The 12553-nt window shown below is 39.1% G+C and overlaps 1 protein-coding gene across 1 annotated transcript; it reads left to right on the top strand.

The window, feature by feature from the left end:
• Positions 1–243: 243 nt before the first annotated feature.
• On the top strand, positions 244–12553 carry minar1l (membrane integral NOTCH2 associated receptor 1-like). The gene is made up of 4 exons (XM_065283626.2): positions 244–1151; positions 1294–3332; positions 5677–5865; positions 7340–12553. The coding sequence occupies exons 2-4, from the start codon at positions 1392–1394 to the stop codon at positions 7520–7522; spliced, it is 2313 nt and encodes a 770-aa protein (XP_065139698.1). The 5' UTR covers positions 244–1151; positions 1294–1391; the 3' UTR covers positions 7523–12553.

The raw sequence follows: 12553 nt of genomic DNA, 5'->3' as shown, positions 1-12553 counted from the left end.
ATCTGCCAATGGGGTGAGAAATTTTTACTTGAATTAAGTGTTTAAGAAAAAAGAAATCTTATTTCACAATTTTTTTTCACACCCCATTGGCAGATCATTTTGCTTGTTTTAAGGACAATTTCACTTAAATTGTATATTATTTGTCTTGAAACTAGACTTATTTACTTAGGTCGCAAGAAAAAACACCTTAATTTAAGAATTTTTTGATATTTCTATTAAAAACAAGACAAAAATACCAAGTAAGAAAGTCATTTTTTGCAGTGTAATACACCATTGTTGTGTCAAAAAGAGACAAACACAACAAGCTGGGTTGTTTTAACCCAGGGGTCTCCAACCTTTTTGTGGTCAAGAGCTACCACAATGGATAATTGGGTCTTGAGGGCTACTTTTTGATATAGTCTACTCAAAACTTTTTTGTTTTACTTGTTGTTATGTTTTAGTATTGTTTAAAATGTTAACATACGTGAACCAAGCCAAGCTAATACAAAAAATATTTAATAAATAAGTATTGCAATTGAGATGTATAATAATATAATGTGCTTTGGGGGCACCTAACAGACTCTGTGCGGGTGACCTGGTGCCCGTGGGCACCACATTGGAGACCCCTGTTTTAACCCATTGTTAGATCAAATATAAACATTTTCTGGGTTAATTTAACCCAACAGCTGATCTCGTCCCTTTCTGACCAAATGTTGTATTTAGTAATTACAAACTAAATAGTTTAGAGAATACGCCTTTATGTAGGTAAAAATAATTCTTTGTTTTGTGCATTGATTTGTCTTTTATGTGTATTGTTATGCATTCTCCCTAATGTTATTCTTACATCACTGCACCTCACCAAACATGCAGTTAAAGCTTCTCTCACACGTGAAGTGAAAGCACTTAATGCTGTTTCTCACGTGCTGTGTGCTTTTGATGGGCTGAGGAAAGATGAGGCATCCCTGGAGATCCCAAACCGACCTGCTTTACTGTATCTCGCACTGGGTTGTCCGCTGACCGACCACTGACTGATGCTTTGACTCGGGTAACAGCGTAACCAGCAGTCTCCTTCTCTGGATTTTGTGCTTTTCATACGTGCACCCATCAGTGGCTATATTAAGGCTTTGAATAAGGTCACCAGTCAGTATCTTCATTCTCACCAATGGATAAAGGTAACTGCTGGTTTTATTGCATGTTAGACCGTACAAACTGTTTAAACTATGCAAAGGTTTTTTTTATTAAGTTAATGCAGAATTCATTTATTTGGACGCCTGACTGACCTGATTTCACCGCTCTGTTCCCTTTTCTACAAAGCTGCATGTGCATGCTGCGAGCTATAAGGACAAGGAGAACGGAGGACAGACCTAAATGCATGTTTGTTTGCAAGACTAAAGCTCATATCTGCTGCATCCATGGCTGAAAATCCTGAGGACCCTCTGGAGCTGTTGGAGATACTGGAGGTGTTGGGTGGCTGCGGTGGGAGCGTGTCGTACGCTGATGTCTGCGTGTATCTAAGTGGACGTTTCAGTTTGCAATCACTTTTAGAGATACGGACTCTTCTGTATTCCACCGCCTGCAGAGATCCCTGCTTCCCGGCCACCCTGTTTAGGGAGCGCCTGCACCCGCCCTGCAGCAACCGGCTCTCGGCTGCTGCGGATGTTGTGTCTCTGTTTAACCTCCACATGCAAACACGCATGACTCCTACATACACTCAGACCTTGCAGTCTGTGATACCCTGTCAGGTCTGTGGGAAGGGTTTCGTGCGCTATGACTGGCCGGCCGCCTTGCCCGTCACAGGAGGAGGGACCGCCTCTCAGGACTGTAAATATGAGAACCTCCCTTGTGATGCCATCAGACTTAACACGGAGGCTTCACACACACGGACCGCCTCTGAACTGCTTGCTTACCCTCACTTATACATGCACGACCAAGGCAGCATGCAGGATACGCTCTCTGTGGAAACACCGGGTGATCAGGAAGACCGAAACCTTCGTTCCGTCTCTCAGAAGAGGAGCGCCTTCAAAGAGGGACACAAATTGTTACCGCTCATCTCCGTGGAATATGTCAGCCAATCAGAGCAAAGCCCGGATGGACCGCAAGTGGATGGTGAGGACCTTACTCAAAAGAACCCGTATCCGGACCCAGCATCACCCATGCAACGTCTGCATGATCATTCGTATGCAACCAAGTCATTCGATTCTTCGAAACATCCAAGTGAATCAGATTCGCACACGGACAATGCGTCATTCTCTGATGCTCCGAACCCGTACAGTCCCGATCCGGTTCACTGGCATCAGACAAGGCATGAGAGTTTGGATGAACTTCAAACATCTACTTACTTCGGGCCTACACTCTCCGTCGAAAAGCATCAGACCCCAGCTCTCCAAGTCAAGAGCCATAGTCTGGACATCGATAGCAGGACTGCAGATGAAAGACCTGAACAAGAAACCTCTGGCTTGCAAAAGCCCAAGTCGGAGCGTTCCGTATTAGAAAAATCCGGATTAAGAAAACCAGGAGTTTTTAAACTCAGCTTTGACGGCTCCAGCTTAGACATTCCTGGCTTCGACCCTCGCATCGTAAACTCGGTTCGGGACACCTTCAAGCGCTTGAGCGGCATGAGCTTGGACGCATGGTACGATTGGTCACCGACAGGGGATGGCGTGTCTAACGTGGGCACCCAAACGGAACCTACGGATCGGCGTTCCTTGCGTAGTTTAATGCTTAGCGAAAGACTCTCCATCGATAACCCCGAAATCGGCGATGACGACATCAGTGCTATCTTCCGTTTCCTTGATGACATCAGCATGTGCGGCTCCATGGCGGTTCTGCCGGGGGCCACGGGTGGAGGGGCCCAAGATGGGGGCGGAGCCGGTCTGCCAGAGAGGCGTGAACGTTTGGGAAAACTACGGAGGTTGTTTCACTCCATGGAAGCACCTGAGGAGGGCGTGAGATGGGGCGTGGGCAGACTGCTCCAAAGGGTCTCAGACCTGGAGCAACACCTGGAGCCGATAGCAGAGTTGCGTGAACAGCTTGCACTCGTGCTGTCCACGCTAGACCGACTGGAGCAGCGCGAGCAGATCATATGCCTGCACCCCAATCAAATGGGTACACCACAGGTCAGCATACACCCCTCACCACAGGTCAGCTTACATCCCTCACCACACGTCAGCATACAGTCGCAGGGCTCTCCCAGGATCAACGCGGGGACGGATGCGTCCAATGAGGCTGCGGCCAAACGCAGACGCCTGTTTGTACGCAGACCCTCCAAACCTCACACGGAAAGCAGCGGCTCTGAAGCTCACAGAGACTGGAGCATCAGCTTCACCAAAGAGCCACAAATTCAGCTGACTAAGGTAACATCAAACTATAACATTAGAAATTGCATATAACAATTTACACAAGACACATGTATATAATTTGTGAGCCTGTCTGTGAAATCCAGGCTAAAGTTTTATAATCTAATGATGAGATTTGAAGCATTAAAGTTTCTTTTTAATCTTTAAAGATTAAAGATATCAAGGTTATATTTTCACAGACTGGGTCACGTATTCATTTTGTTTATAAACAATTAGAAAATGACAGATATGCAGGACAATTATTAAGTCATTGTTTAAATTGTGATGTACATTCATTTAAATTAACTTTTTTTCTAATAATATGCATTCCTGACAGGTGTCAATGATATTGGTGTCTTGTGAAATCACACCCTTTTCTGTGACACTCACAGATAGCACCGTAATACTCGAGGGAGGATGTCTTTATTGACAGCCCTATTCAGAAATGTCAATCAGAATGATTTTTTTTAAAGGCAGGGTTTGGGCCAAAATGCCAGATGTTAGCAAATGGTCATCAATCAAATCGAAACAAATTTGTGACATTGTCATGTTAACATCTGTAATAGAAGCAAAGAAATCTGATAAAAGCGTGCATAAATGTGACCCTGGACCACAAAACCAGCCATAAGTCACACAGGTATATTGTAGCAATAGCAAACAATACATCATATGGGTCAATATTATTGATTTTTATGCCAACAATCATTAGGATATTATGTAAAAAGGATGTTCCATGGAGATATTTTGTACGTTTTCTACCGTAGATATATAAAAAATATTTATCATTAGTGATATGTTTTACTGGACAACGTTAAAGGCCATTTCTCAATATTTAGATTTTTTGCACTCTTAGATTAATGTTCAGGTGATGTATAAATCTCATTTTCAAAAATTGACCCTCATGACTGGTTTTGTGGTCCAGGGTCACAAATGTAAATGTAAAGCACACATGACACTCTTTGAAATGTTGATGGCAGGTAAAATTTTTATCCTGATTATGGTTTGACATTAACCCTCAGTTGGTCCTGGGGGTCTATATGACCCCAGTCGACATTTCGTTAGTTAAAGGAAAACACCCCTGTTTTTCAATATTTTACTATGTTCTTGTCTCAACTTAGATAAATTAATACATACGTATCTTTTTTCAATGTGTACACTAAATCTTTGTACAGCATTTCCTGAATGTGCTAGCATTTAGCCTAGCCCCATTCATTCCTATGGCTCCAAACAAACGTTTTATTTTGTGCCACCATACTTACTCGTGTAACTACTCATTAAATAGGGAAAACATGGAAGTGTTTGGTGGCTTCTGAATTCATCCCTGTTTGGAGCCATAGGAATGAATGGGGCTAGGCTAAATGCTAACACATTCACAAAGCGCTGTACAAAGATTAAAAGTGCACGCACTGAAAAAAGATAGGTATGTATTAATTTGTCTAAGTTAAGGTAAGAACATAGTACAATATTAAAAAATTGTGGTGTTTTCCTTTAAAAAAAGTGGTTACCTTCATCTCAGAGATTGAAAAATGTGTGACAAAATAAATTCACAAAATGTATCACTAAAGTAGTGATGTGAGCAGTTGGCCATATCCAGTAAAATGAATGGCTTTCTAAGGCCCTCTGCTGGTCAAAACTATTTCTTTCTTAAACGGTAATTCCTTTAGGTTTATTTCTAACCAGCAAAAGGTGGAATTCTACACCTAACACCTAGATCAATATCCAGAAACAATTTAAATTAAATTTAGATAATCATTTAAGTCATTTTTTTCATAAACAATCTCTATTTCATATGCAAACTAATGGTGTAGTTGATGATTTTTGTGGAAAATGGGTACAAAAGTACTTAAATCTCTCAAAACACAGTTTTATTGTATAGATGAGAAGTAAACAAAAAAGTGATAAATATTATGTGTATTATTGAAAATGAAATTTCCTAAATTTGGGGTCATATAGACGCTCCCAAGGGCCATTTGAGAGTTAAAAAATCACATCAATTTTTACTCTCAGAAGAAAATCCTCCAAAATGTTGATTTTTTTCAAAACGTATTCTCCATTTACCATATTCTACTAGATTGTATTATCTCTGTCCCTGTGAGAAACCTTTATCTGTTGATACTTTCGAAAAGTTTTTAATCAAGTTAATCCAAATATAGTTTTACGATTTTTAAATTATATGAATTTTAAACATCTTTACTAATCTTATTTTCTATAATTAAACTTTATTTTTGCCATAAATATAGCCTTAGAAGCTGGCATGACGTTTAAAAGAAAAGAAAGAAAGCAACTTCTACAACATTTCGTGATCTGTATACTGAATGTAGTGTGTCTTTGATTTGGTAAAAAGCTTGTTTTGTTTTCTCAGTCAGATCAGTTGGGTGCTGTATATAAGAAAGAAGCCCCTGTAGTGCAAGAAGTAATGAGCTTCCACCTCATGCCACCCGAATCACACATGTCCTCACGGCGGACTTCTCTTCAGAGCAGTAAAGCCAGTTCAACGGACCGCCCCAAAGTTACCTGGAACCCATCAGACTTAACACCTTTGGACCTTCAGGTAACAACTCATCATGTATTATAGACTAGAGAGTACAAACTTTGTGATATAACTTTATGAATAAATCCCAATTCTTATAAATCATCATTCAAAATTCTCACAAATATGTGATGGATATATACAGATTTGAATTACAACATGCATTATAATAAATAATGAATGTTCAATTTTTTATGTTTTATTTTGGAAGATCCCAAGCCTATATACTAGTTAAAAAGTCATACTTAAAGGGGACATGCCGTGAAAATCTGACTTTTTCCCATGTTTAATGCTATAATTGGGTCCCCAGTGCTTTTATCAACCTAGAAAATGTGAATAAGATCAACCCAGTAACTTAGTTTTGGTAAACCATTCTCCACAATCATGTGAAAAAATAGGTGATTGAAATTTGGCTCCCCCTTGTGATGTCAGAAGGGGATGATACCGCCCCTTAATCTGCACTATCCAACCACGGCACTGCAATTTAGTGCAGAGATCAGCTCATTTGCATGTTAAATGCACATTTTTGCTCACACTTACAAAGTGGCAATTTTAACATGCGATAATAAATTATTTATATAATATTTTGAGCTAAAACTTCACATATGTACCCTCTGGGGACACCAAAGATTTATTTGACATCTTAAAAAAGTCTTGTAAATGTCCCCTTTAACATTAAAGTATCATGTAGCCTAAACTTTTGAGGGTATTTGTGATCCAGTCTGTGAAAACCCAGCTAAAAATCCTGTCATTTTTGTGATATACTGTTTTTTATAAAATCATCCTATAAAATGTAAAGACCATTTTGTGAAAATATAACCTTGATATCTTTAATATTTACTGAATAAGGTCATGTCAAAGATTTAGACCAATGTGTAATCAAACATTGATGCCCAAATTACATCATTAGATTATGAGACTTCAGCCTGGATTTCACAGACAGGATCACTTTTTTTATATCGCACATTATGTTGTAGTCCAAAATTTTATATCATACACTGCAAAAAATGATTTTCAAGAAAAAAATTCTTAGTATTTTTGTCTTGTTTTCAGTAAAAATATCTAAAAAATTTAAATTAAGATGCTTTTTCTTGATGAGCAAAACGACCTAAGAAAATAAGTCAAGTTTTTAGACCAAAAATGTCAAATTTAAGTAATTTTGTGCATAAAACAAGCAATAAAATCTGCCAATGGGGTAAGCTAATTTCCTTGAATTTAGTGTTTAAGAAAAAATTTTACGATTTTTTTGCTTACCCCATTGGCAGATTTTTTTTATGTTTTTTACTGAAAACGAGACAAAAATACTAATAAGTTTTTTATTGAAAATAATTTTTTGCAGTGTATAGCTACAATTGAAAGCTACCTAAATTTTGCACATACAGTGCATCATTGGGGTTTCATGTATCCCAGACACTGAGACAGTACATTAAAAATAATTGTAAATAATGCATTTAGCCACTTTGATCCTTTCCCACTGTCTGTATATATTTTGCAGGCCCCTGAGTCTTTGGAGTTTTGGACAGATGAGATCTACACGCCGGCCTCCGATAGGCTCATCCGGCGGTCACAATCTTATACCCGTTGCAATAGGAGTCAGGCGCTTCGCATCGCCGCCCTCAGCATCACTGCCACCGTCCTCCTCATTCTCATCATCGTCATTCCTGTCAGCACTGTGTAATGTACATTCAGTCGCATGCATATATATGAATGTATATGAATGCAAACTCTTTCAGTGACGAAAGGTTGACTGTTACCATCACTGCAATACTAGAATGTATCTACTGTAGTATATTCAAAACGTGCACTTGGCAGGACGTTCGTATGTGTTTGCATACTTGCAAAAAGTGTTGGCACGTAAAAAAATTTAAGGCTAAACTGAAGCATGATTTCGTAATGAATCGAAATCAACAGATTGCACCCGATGAAAAACATGATAAATAATATATATATATATATTACCAAAACTTCCCATGGGCTTTCCCCATTTTTTTCATGGGGTTTCCCTATAAGTTTAGTTAGAATGTTGATGTTTTGAATGTTAGCAGACTTTAATGCACAGTTTTAAAGCTGATTCGGCTGTTTGTAGTTAGGTTGTTCCTGTATGCCTTTGTTGATGCTGTTGGGGAGATCCCATTAGTCTAATGTAATATTGTTGAAAGCTGAAACGGGAAAGGTCTCACTCGCACAAAGGCATTTCTCTCTCTCTCTCTCTCTCTCTCTCTCTCTCTCTCTCAAATCCATTGCTAGAGACGAATTTCCTTGTACCTGCCTCTTCAGGATTGCTCGGTGTAACTTTTGACTATGTAGAATATGCTGAGGTGTGTGTTTTTCCCTGTCTTTACAGTCTTTGTAAATGACCTGCATTGGTGGGGAACACTACCCCGATTATGATAATTTGACAGAGCATAACATTCTCACTGGTTTCCCTCACTGAAGCTTAAAAGAAAAGTAAATCACCCTCCAGAGATTCAGAATGGATGTATAGTGGTGGATCGATACGGCACACATTTTCAATTTGCTGAACAACAGCACTAAACATTTAATGGGCTGTGATGGGACAGAGGTAGAGGGTGGGGAGAGAAACAGGAGGTTTGTTCTTTCTATCGAGCTTGAAGCTTTCCCAGTCCTACTTCTCTGTCTGATGTATATGATTAATGAGCATATAGACTACATTCGTTTAAACCTAGCAACCATCTACAACTATACTACATCTAGCAGTGCTCTAGCAATCACCCAAAAATTAACATTTAAGCATAGCAAGGCTTCGGTAACCATCAGCAACACCCTAACAACTGCATAACACAGTGTTTACCAACACCAACACTACACATTTTCCAATTCTTCCTATTTAAACTCACCTGAATCCACTAAAATGTGCACTGTTGTTTGGGAAACACTGGCATAGCTACCTGCTAACCACAACCACCAGTGTGCCACTAGGCGGCCATGTTTTTAACACCTCCGGCAGTTAAAGGATTAATCCACTTTCCTAAAAAAAATCCTGAAAATTTACTCACCCCCATGTCATCCAAAATGTTGATGTCTTTCCTTGTTCAGTCGAGAAGAAATTAAGTTTAAGAAAAAAATTCCAGGATTTTTCTCAATTTAATAGACTTTATTGGACCCCAACAGCTTACAGTTCAGTTTAAAATTGCAGTTTCAACGCAGCTTTAAAGGGCTCTAAACGATCCCAGCCGAGGCATTACTGTGGGTTCGTGTCATGGGATGGGTTTCTCCGACTACGCTCGCTTCCTGTAATCACGTCACTACTAGAGCAAGCTCCTGATTGGTTAACGCGGCAAGTTTTTTGCCAATTTTTTCAAATCACGCGTTTCCTGAGGCAACGCTCAATTCGCTGGAGGTCTGAAGGTCTAGAAAGGCGAATGAGGCATTTAGCGCAGCGCGTTAGATGCGATTCCGCCTCATTTGCGTGTTTAGTTCGCATGAATGAGGTGGAATTGCGTCTACAGTGCCGCACTCAACACCTCATTCACGCCACGAGACCTCCAGACGCGCGTCAACGCGTCTTTACATTGACTGTACATTGAAATCACTTGCACTTGATGCCTCTACCGCAGCTGGTGTGAACGCCGCATAACGGCGCATTCACACGGGCCGTCAGCATTAACGCTTCTCATTCACTTTTAATGGGTGATGTCATGCGTTGCCGAACTGAATTGTGGATCCGTCGGCGCAGCGTCAGTGCCGTTGCTCGCGGCAGAAGTTGAACATTTCTCAACTTTTCAAGCGGCAACGCGTGCGTTAGCCAATCAGATTGCCTTATGCAAATAACCTAGGCAGAGCCAGCCAATTACGTTTATGGAAGAACGGGGCATGTGTAGCGGCCACTGTAGGGGCCGTTCTAAAAAAATCGAACACATTGTTTTCTATGAGTATACGCACACCGGCGCCGCCAGGTGGCGCCTGTCCGCGCCGCCCAGCTGTGAATCAGGAAGTTGCTCAAATCCCTGTTGCGCCACACAGAGCCACTCACATAGTTTAACATTAAATAACATCATATTTGTCCCAAATCATTAACGATTAACATTGGCTGCTAACGTATATTTTGCATTTTGAAGTAGACGCTATCTGACGAAGCTCGCACTATTTAATGTGCACTTCCGGTTTACAATACCTCCGAGTTGTCCTAGACGCGACTCGGCGCGCCGCTGAGCTGCGCGCCTGGTGTGCGATCCCCTTGTGATTGGCTGTTGTCTACGCTTCAGACAAGCCTTCCGTTAAGCGTTAACGCTTACGCCCTGTGTGAATGCGCCGTAAGGGTCTTATCTAGCAAAACGATAAATAAAAAATATGCACTTTTGAACCACAACTTCTCATCTTGCACTAGCCGTGTGACGCGCCAGGGCGACCTCATGTAATTACATAATCACGTCGAAAGGTCACGTGTTACATATGTGAAATTGACCATTTTAAACAATAATCTGACATAAAGACATTAGTATCATTCCACACAACAACCTCGAAACTAGGGATGGGCATGATTAATCGACGATCGATAATTGATCGTTAAGAATTTAGTCGATGATGTTAATTTGTTATTGATTAATCGAATACTTTTTTATCTAATGCAGGTTGCGTTGCCTAGCGTAGCGTGTGTCTTGAAGCAATTAAATGAATTTCACTGTGTGGCAGCAATTCAACATTTTACCACCAGGGTGCAATATTTGACACCATACTCCGTTATCTGTGACCTTCCGTTTTGATTTCAAAAAAATAATCATGAAGAGGTCATGATTTTTTTGAACAAAAAAGAATGTTTAAGAATGCGGCTCGCAGCTGCAGGTGCATATATGGTCCGTTTGTCTAACTAAATGTAGTTGAACTGTTTGCCACAAGTTGATCTTGTCATAAAGGTCTCGTGGAGGAAAACACGCTGTATTTTTGTATTCAACATTTTTGAATAATAAGTTAAATAATTATTTTTTATTATAAAAATATTAATGATTAATCGATAGTCGATCGTTAATTCTCCCGACAATCGACTAAAAAAATTTAATCGAATGCCCATCCCTACTCGAAACGGTCCTCTTTCTTCACACTTGTAAACACTGGAGCAGTTGTTTCACATTCGTCATGGGTGACCTTTTGACGTGATGATGCATTACGTGAACGTAAGGTCTCGCTGGCGTGTCACACGGTTGTTGCAAGATGGGAAAATGTGGTTTGAAAGTACATATGTTTTATTTTTCTTGTCGAAAATGATAATAGTTTTTCATAGATAAGACCCTTCTGGCTTGTTTGGGATCGTTTAGAGTCCTTTGAATCTGCTTTGAAACTGTAAACTGTTGGTGTTCAATACGAAAAATCCTGGACTGTTTTTCTTAAAAAACTTAATTTCGTCTCGACTGAACAAAGAAAGACATCAACATTTTGGATGACATGAGGGTGAGTAATTGTTTAGGATTTTTTTAAAGAAGTAATACTTTAATTTAGTCATGCAACTACTTAAATAAATAAAAACAGATATCATATGCTAAAATCTGTTATAGTTCTGACCAACAATTAAACCTGACAGTAACTTTTGCTTAAGCTCAAAATGCGCTTAAAAACTAGGTCGTTTTATGGCGCATACACGCAGGTGATTGGTTCTTTTAACTGGAAGGCGGGACATCCGTCACCAGAACAGCTATATTGAACGTTGCATTGTCCCCTATTCATAGTTATAGCAGTGCTCAATCTTGTTATATCCAATATCTTTGCCACCACTAAGACTTAAGTCACATAGCAAGATTTTGTGTAAAAAATATTTTTTATAAAAAAAACTCACAAAAGACTTTGAAAGAAAGAAATTATACTGTTGTGTACTGTTACAGTCAGTATTATACACAAATAAACTCATGTCTTCCAACATATTTTTTACTAGAACCCTTTTCTGTCTTTTTGGGCCTTTTTGAGTTTTCTAGGGTTTGTTTTTTTTGACAAAATTTGCACACGTTTCAAAAAAATAATCGCTAAATACTTCAAAGTAAACAACATTTTTATAAGATGCCCAGTTTTAATGATGAGGGGTGTATTTTTTGTGCCATGAGCATTACTAAATTGCATTGCAAAAACAAGTGTCCATTAGCCAGATAATAGTCCTGCCCAAATTCATGCTATTGGAGACAATCTTGCTACTGTATGACGAAAGAAACGAACAGAATATTTTGAAAGTGCCAAGTTACAGTGTTTAAACTTTTTGGAGGAGTCAAAGTTATTTCACTTAAACTATGATAGAAGTATTTTAACACAAATTATACAATATACATTAAAGGGAAGATTTAAATGAATGTTTTGTCTATTGTAATGTTATTTTTGCTTTTAAGTTCTTTCTTTTATAAAAGTTAGCACCTGCTGGCCTGTTGAAACCAAATCAGAATCACCCTGATTCATTTTCCACAGTTTATTGTAATAGTTCATTTTCTTGGTATATATGTATATGATTGAATGTATATCTATCTATGCCTCTTATATTGTCATCATAAAGCTGGTTTTGTTTAATCATGTAGACTTTGTGTGTTTTGTATTTTAACAGTAAAAAAAGGTACATGACGGGTACATAAGTAGTAGTCAGATTGTGACAATGATAATGTTTATATTTGATTCAATACTCTTATAATATCAACAAACGATTGTTTGCTGCGCATCCCATTGGAGTTTTAATATTTCAGTGCACAGCTCTTATAAACATTTATTATCTATTTATGAT

This window comes from Paramisgurnus dabryanus, chromosome 9 (genome assembly GCF_030506205.2).
Source record: "Paramisgurnus dabryanus chromosome 9, PD_genome_1.1, whole genome shotgun sequence".
NCBI lineage: Eukaryota > Metazoa > Chordata > Actinopteri > Cypriniformes > Cobitidae > Paramisgurnus > Paramisgurnus dabryanus.
Note: the sequence above shows the minus strand (reverse complement) of the source record. Positions and strands in the feature narration are given on the sequence as shown.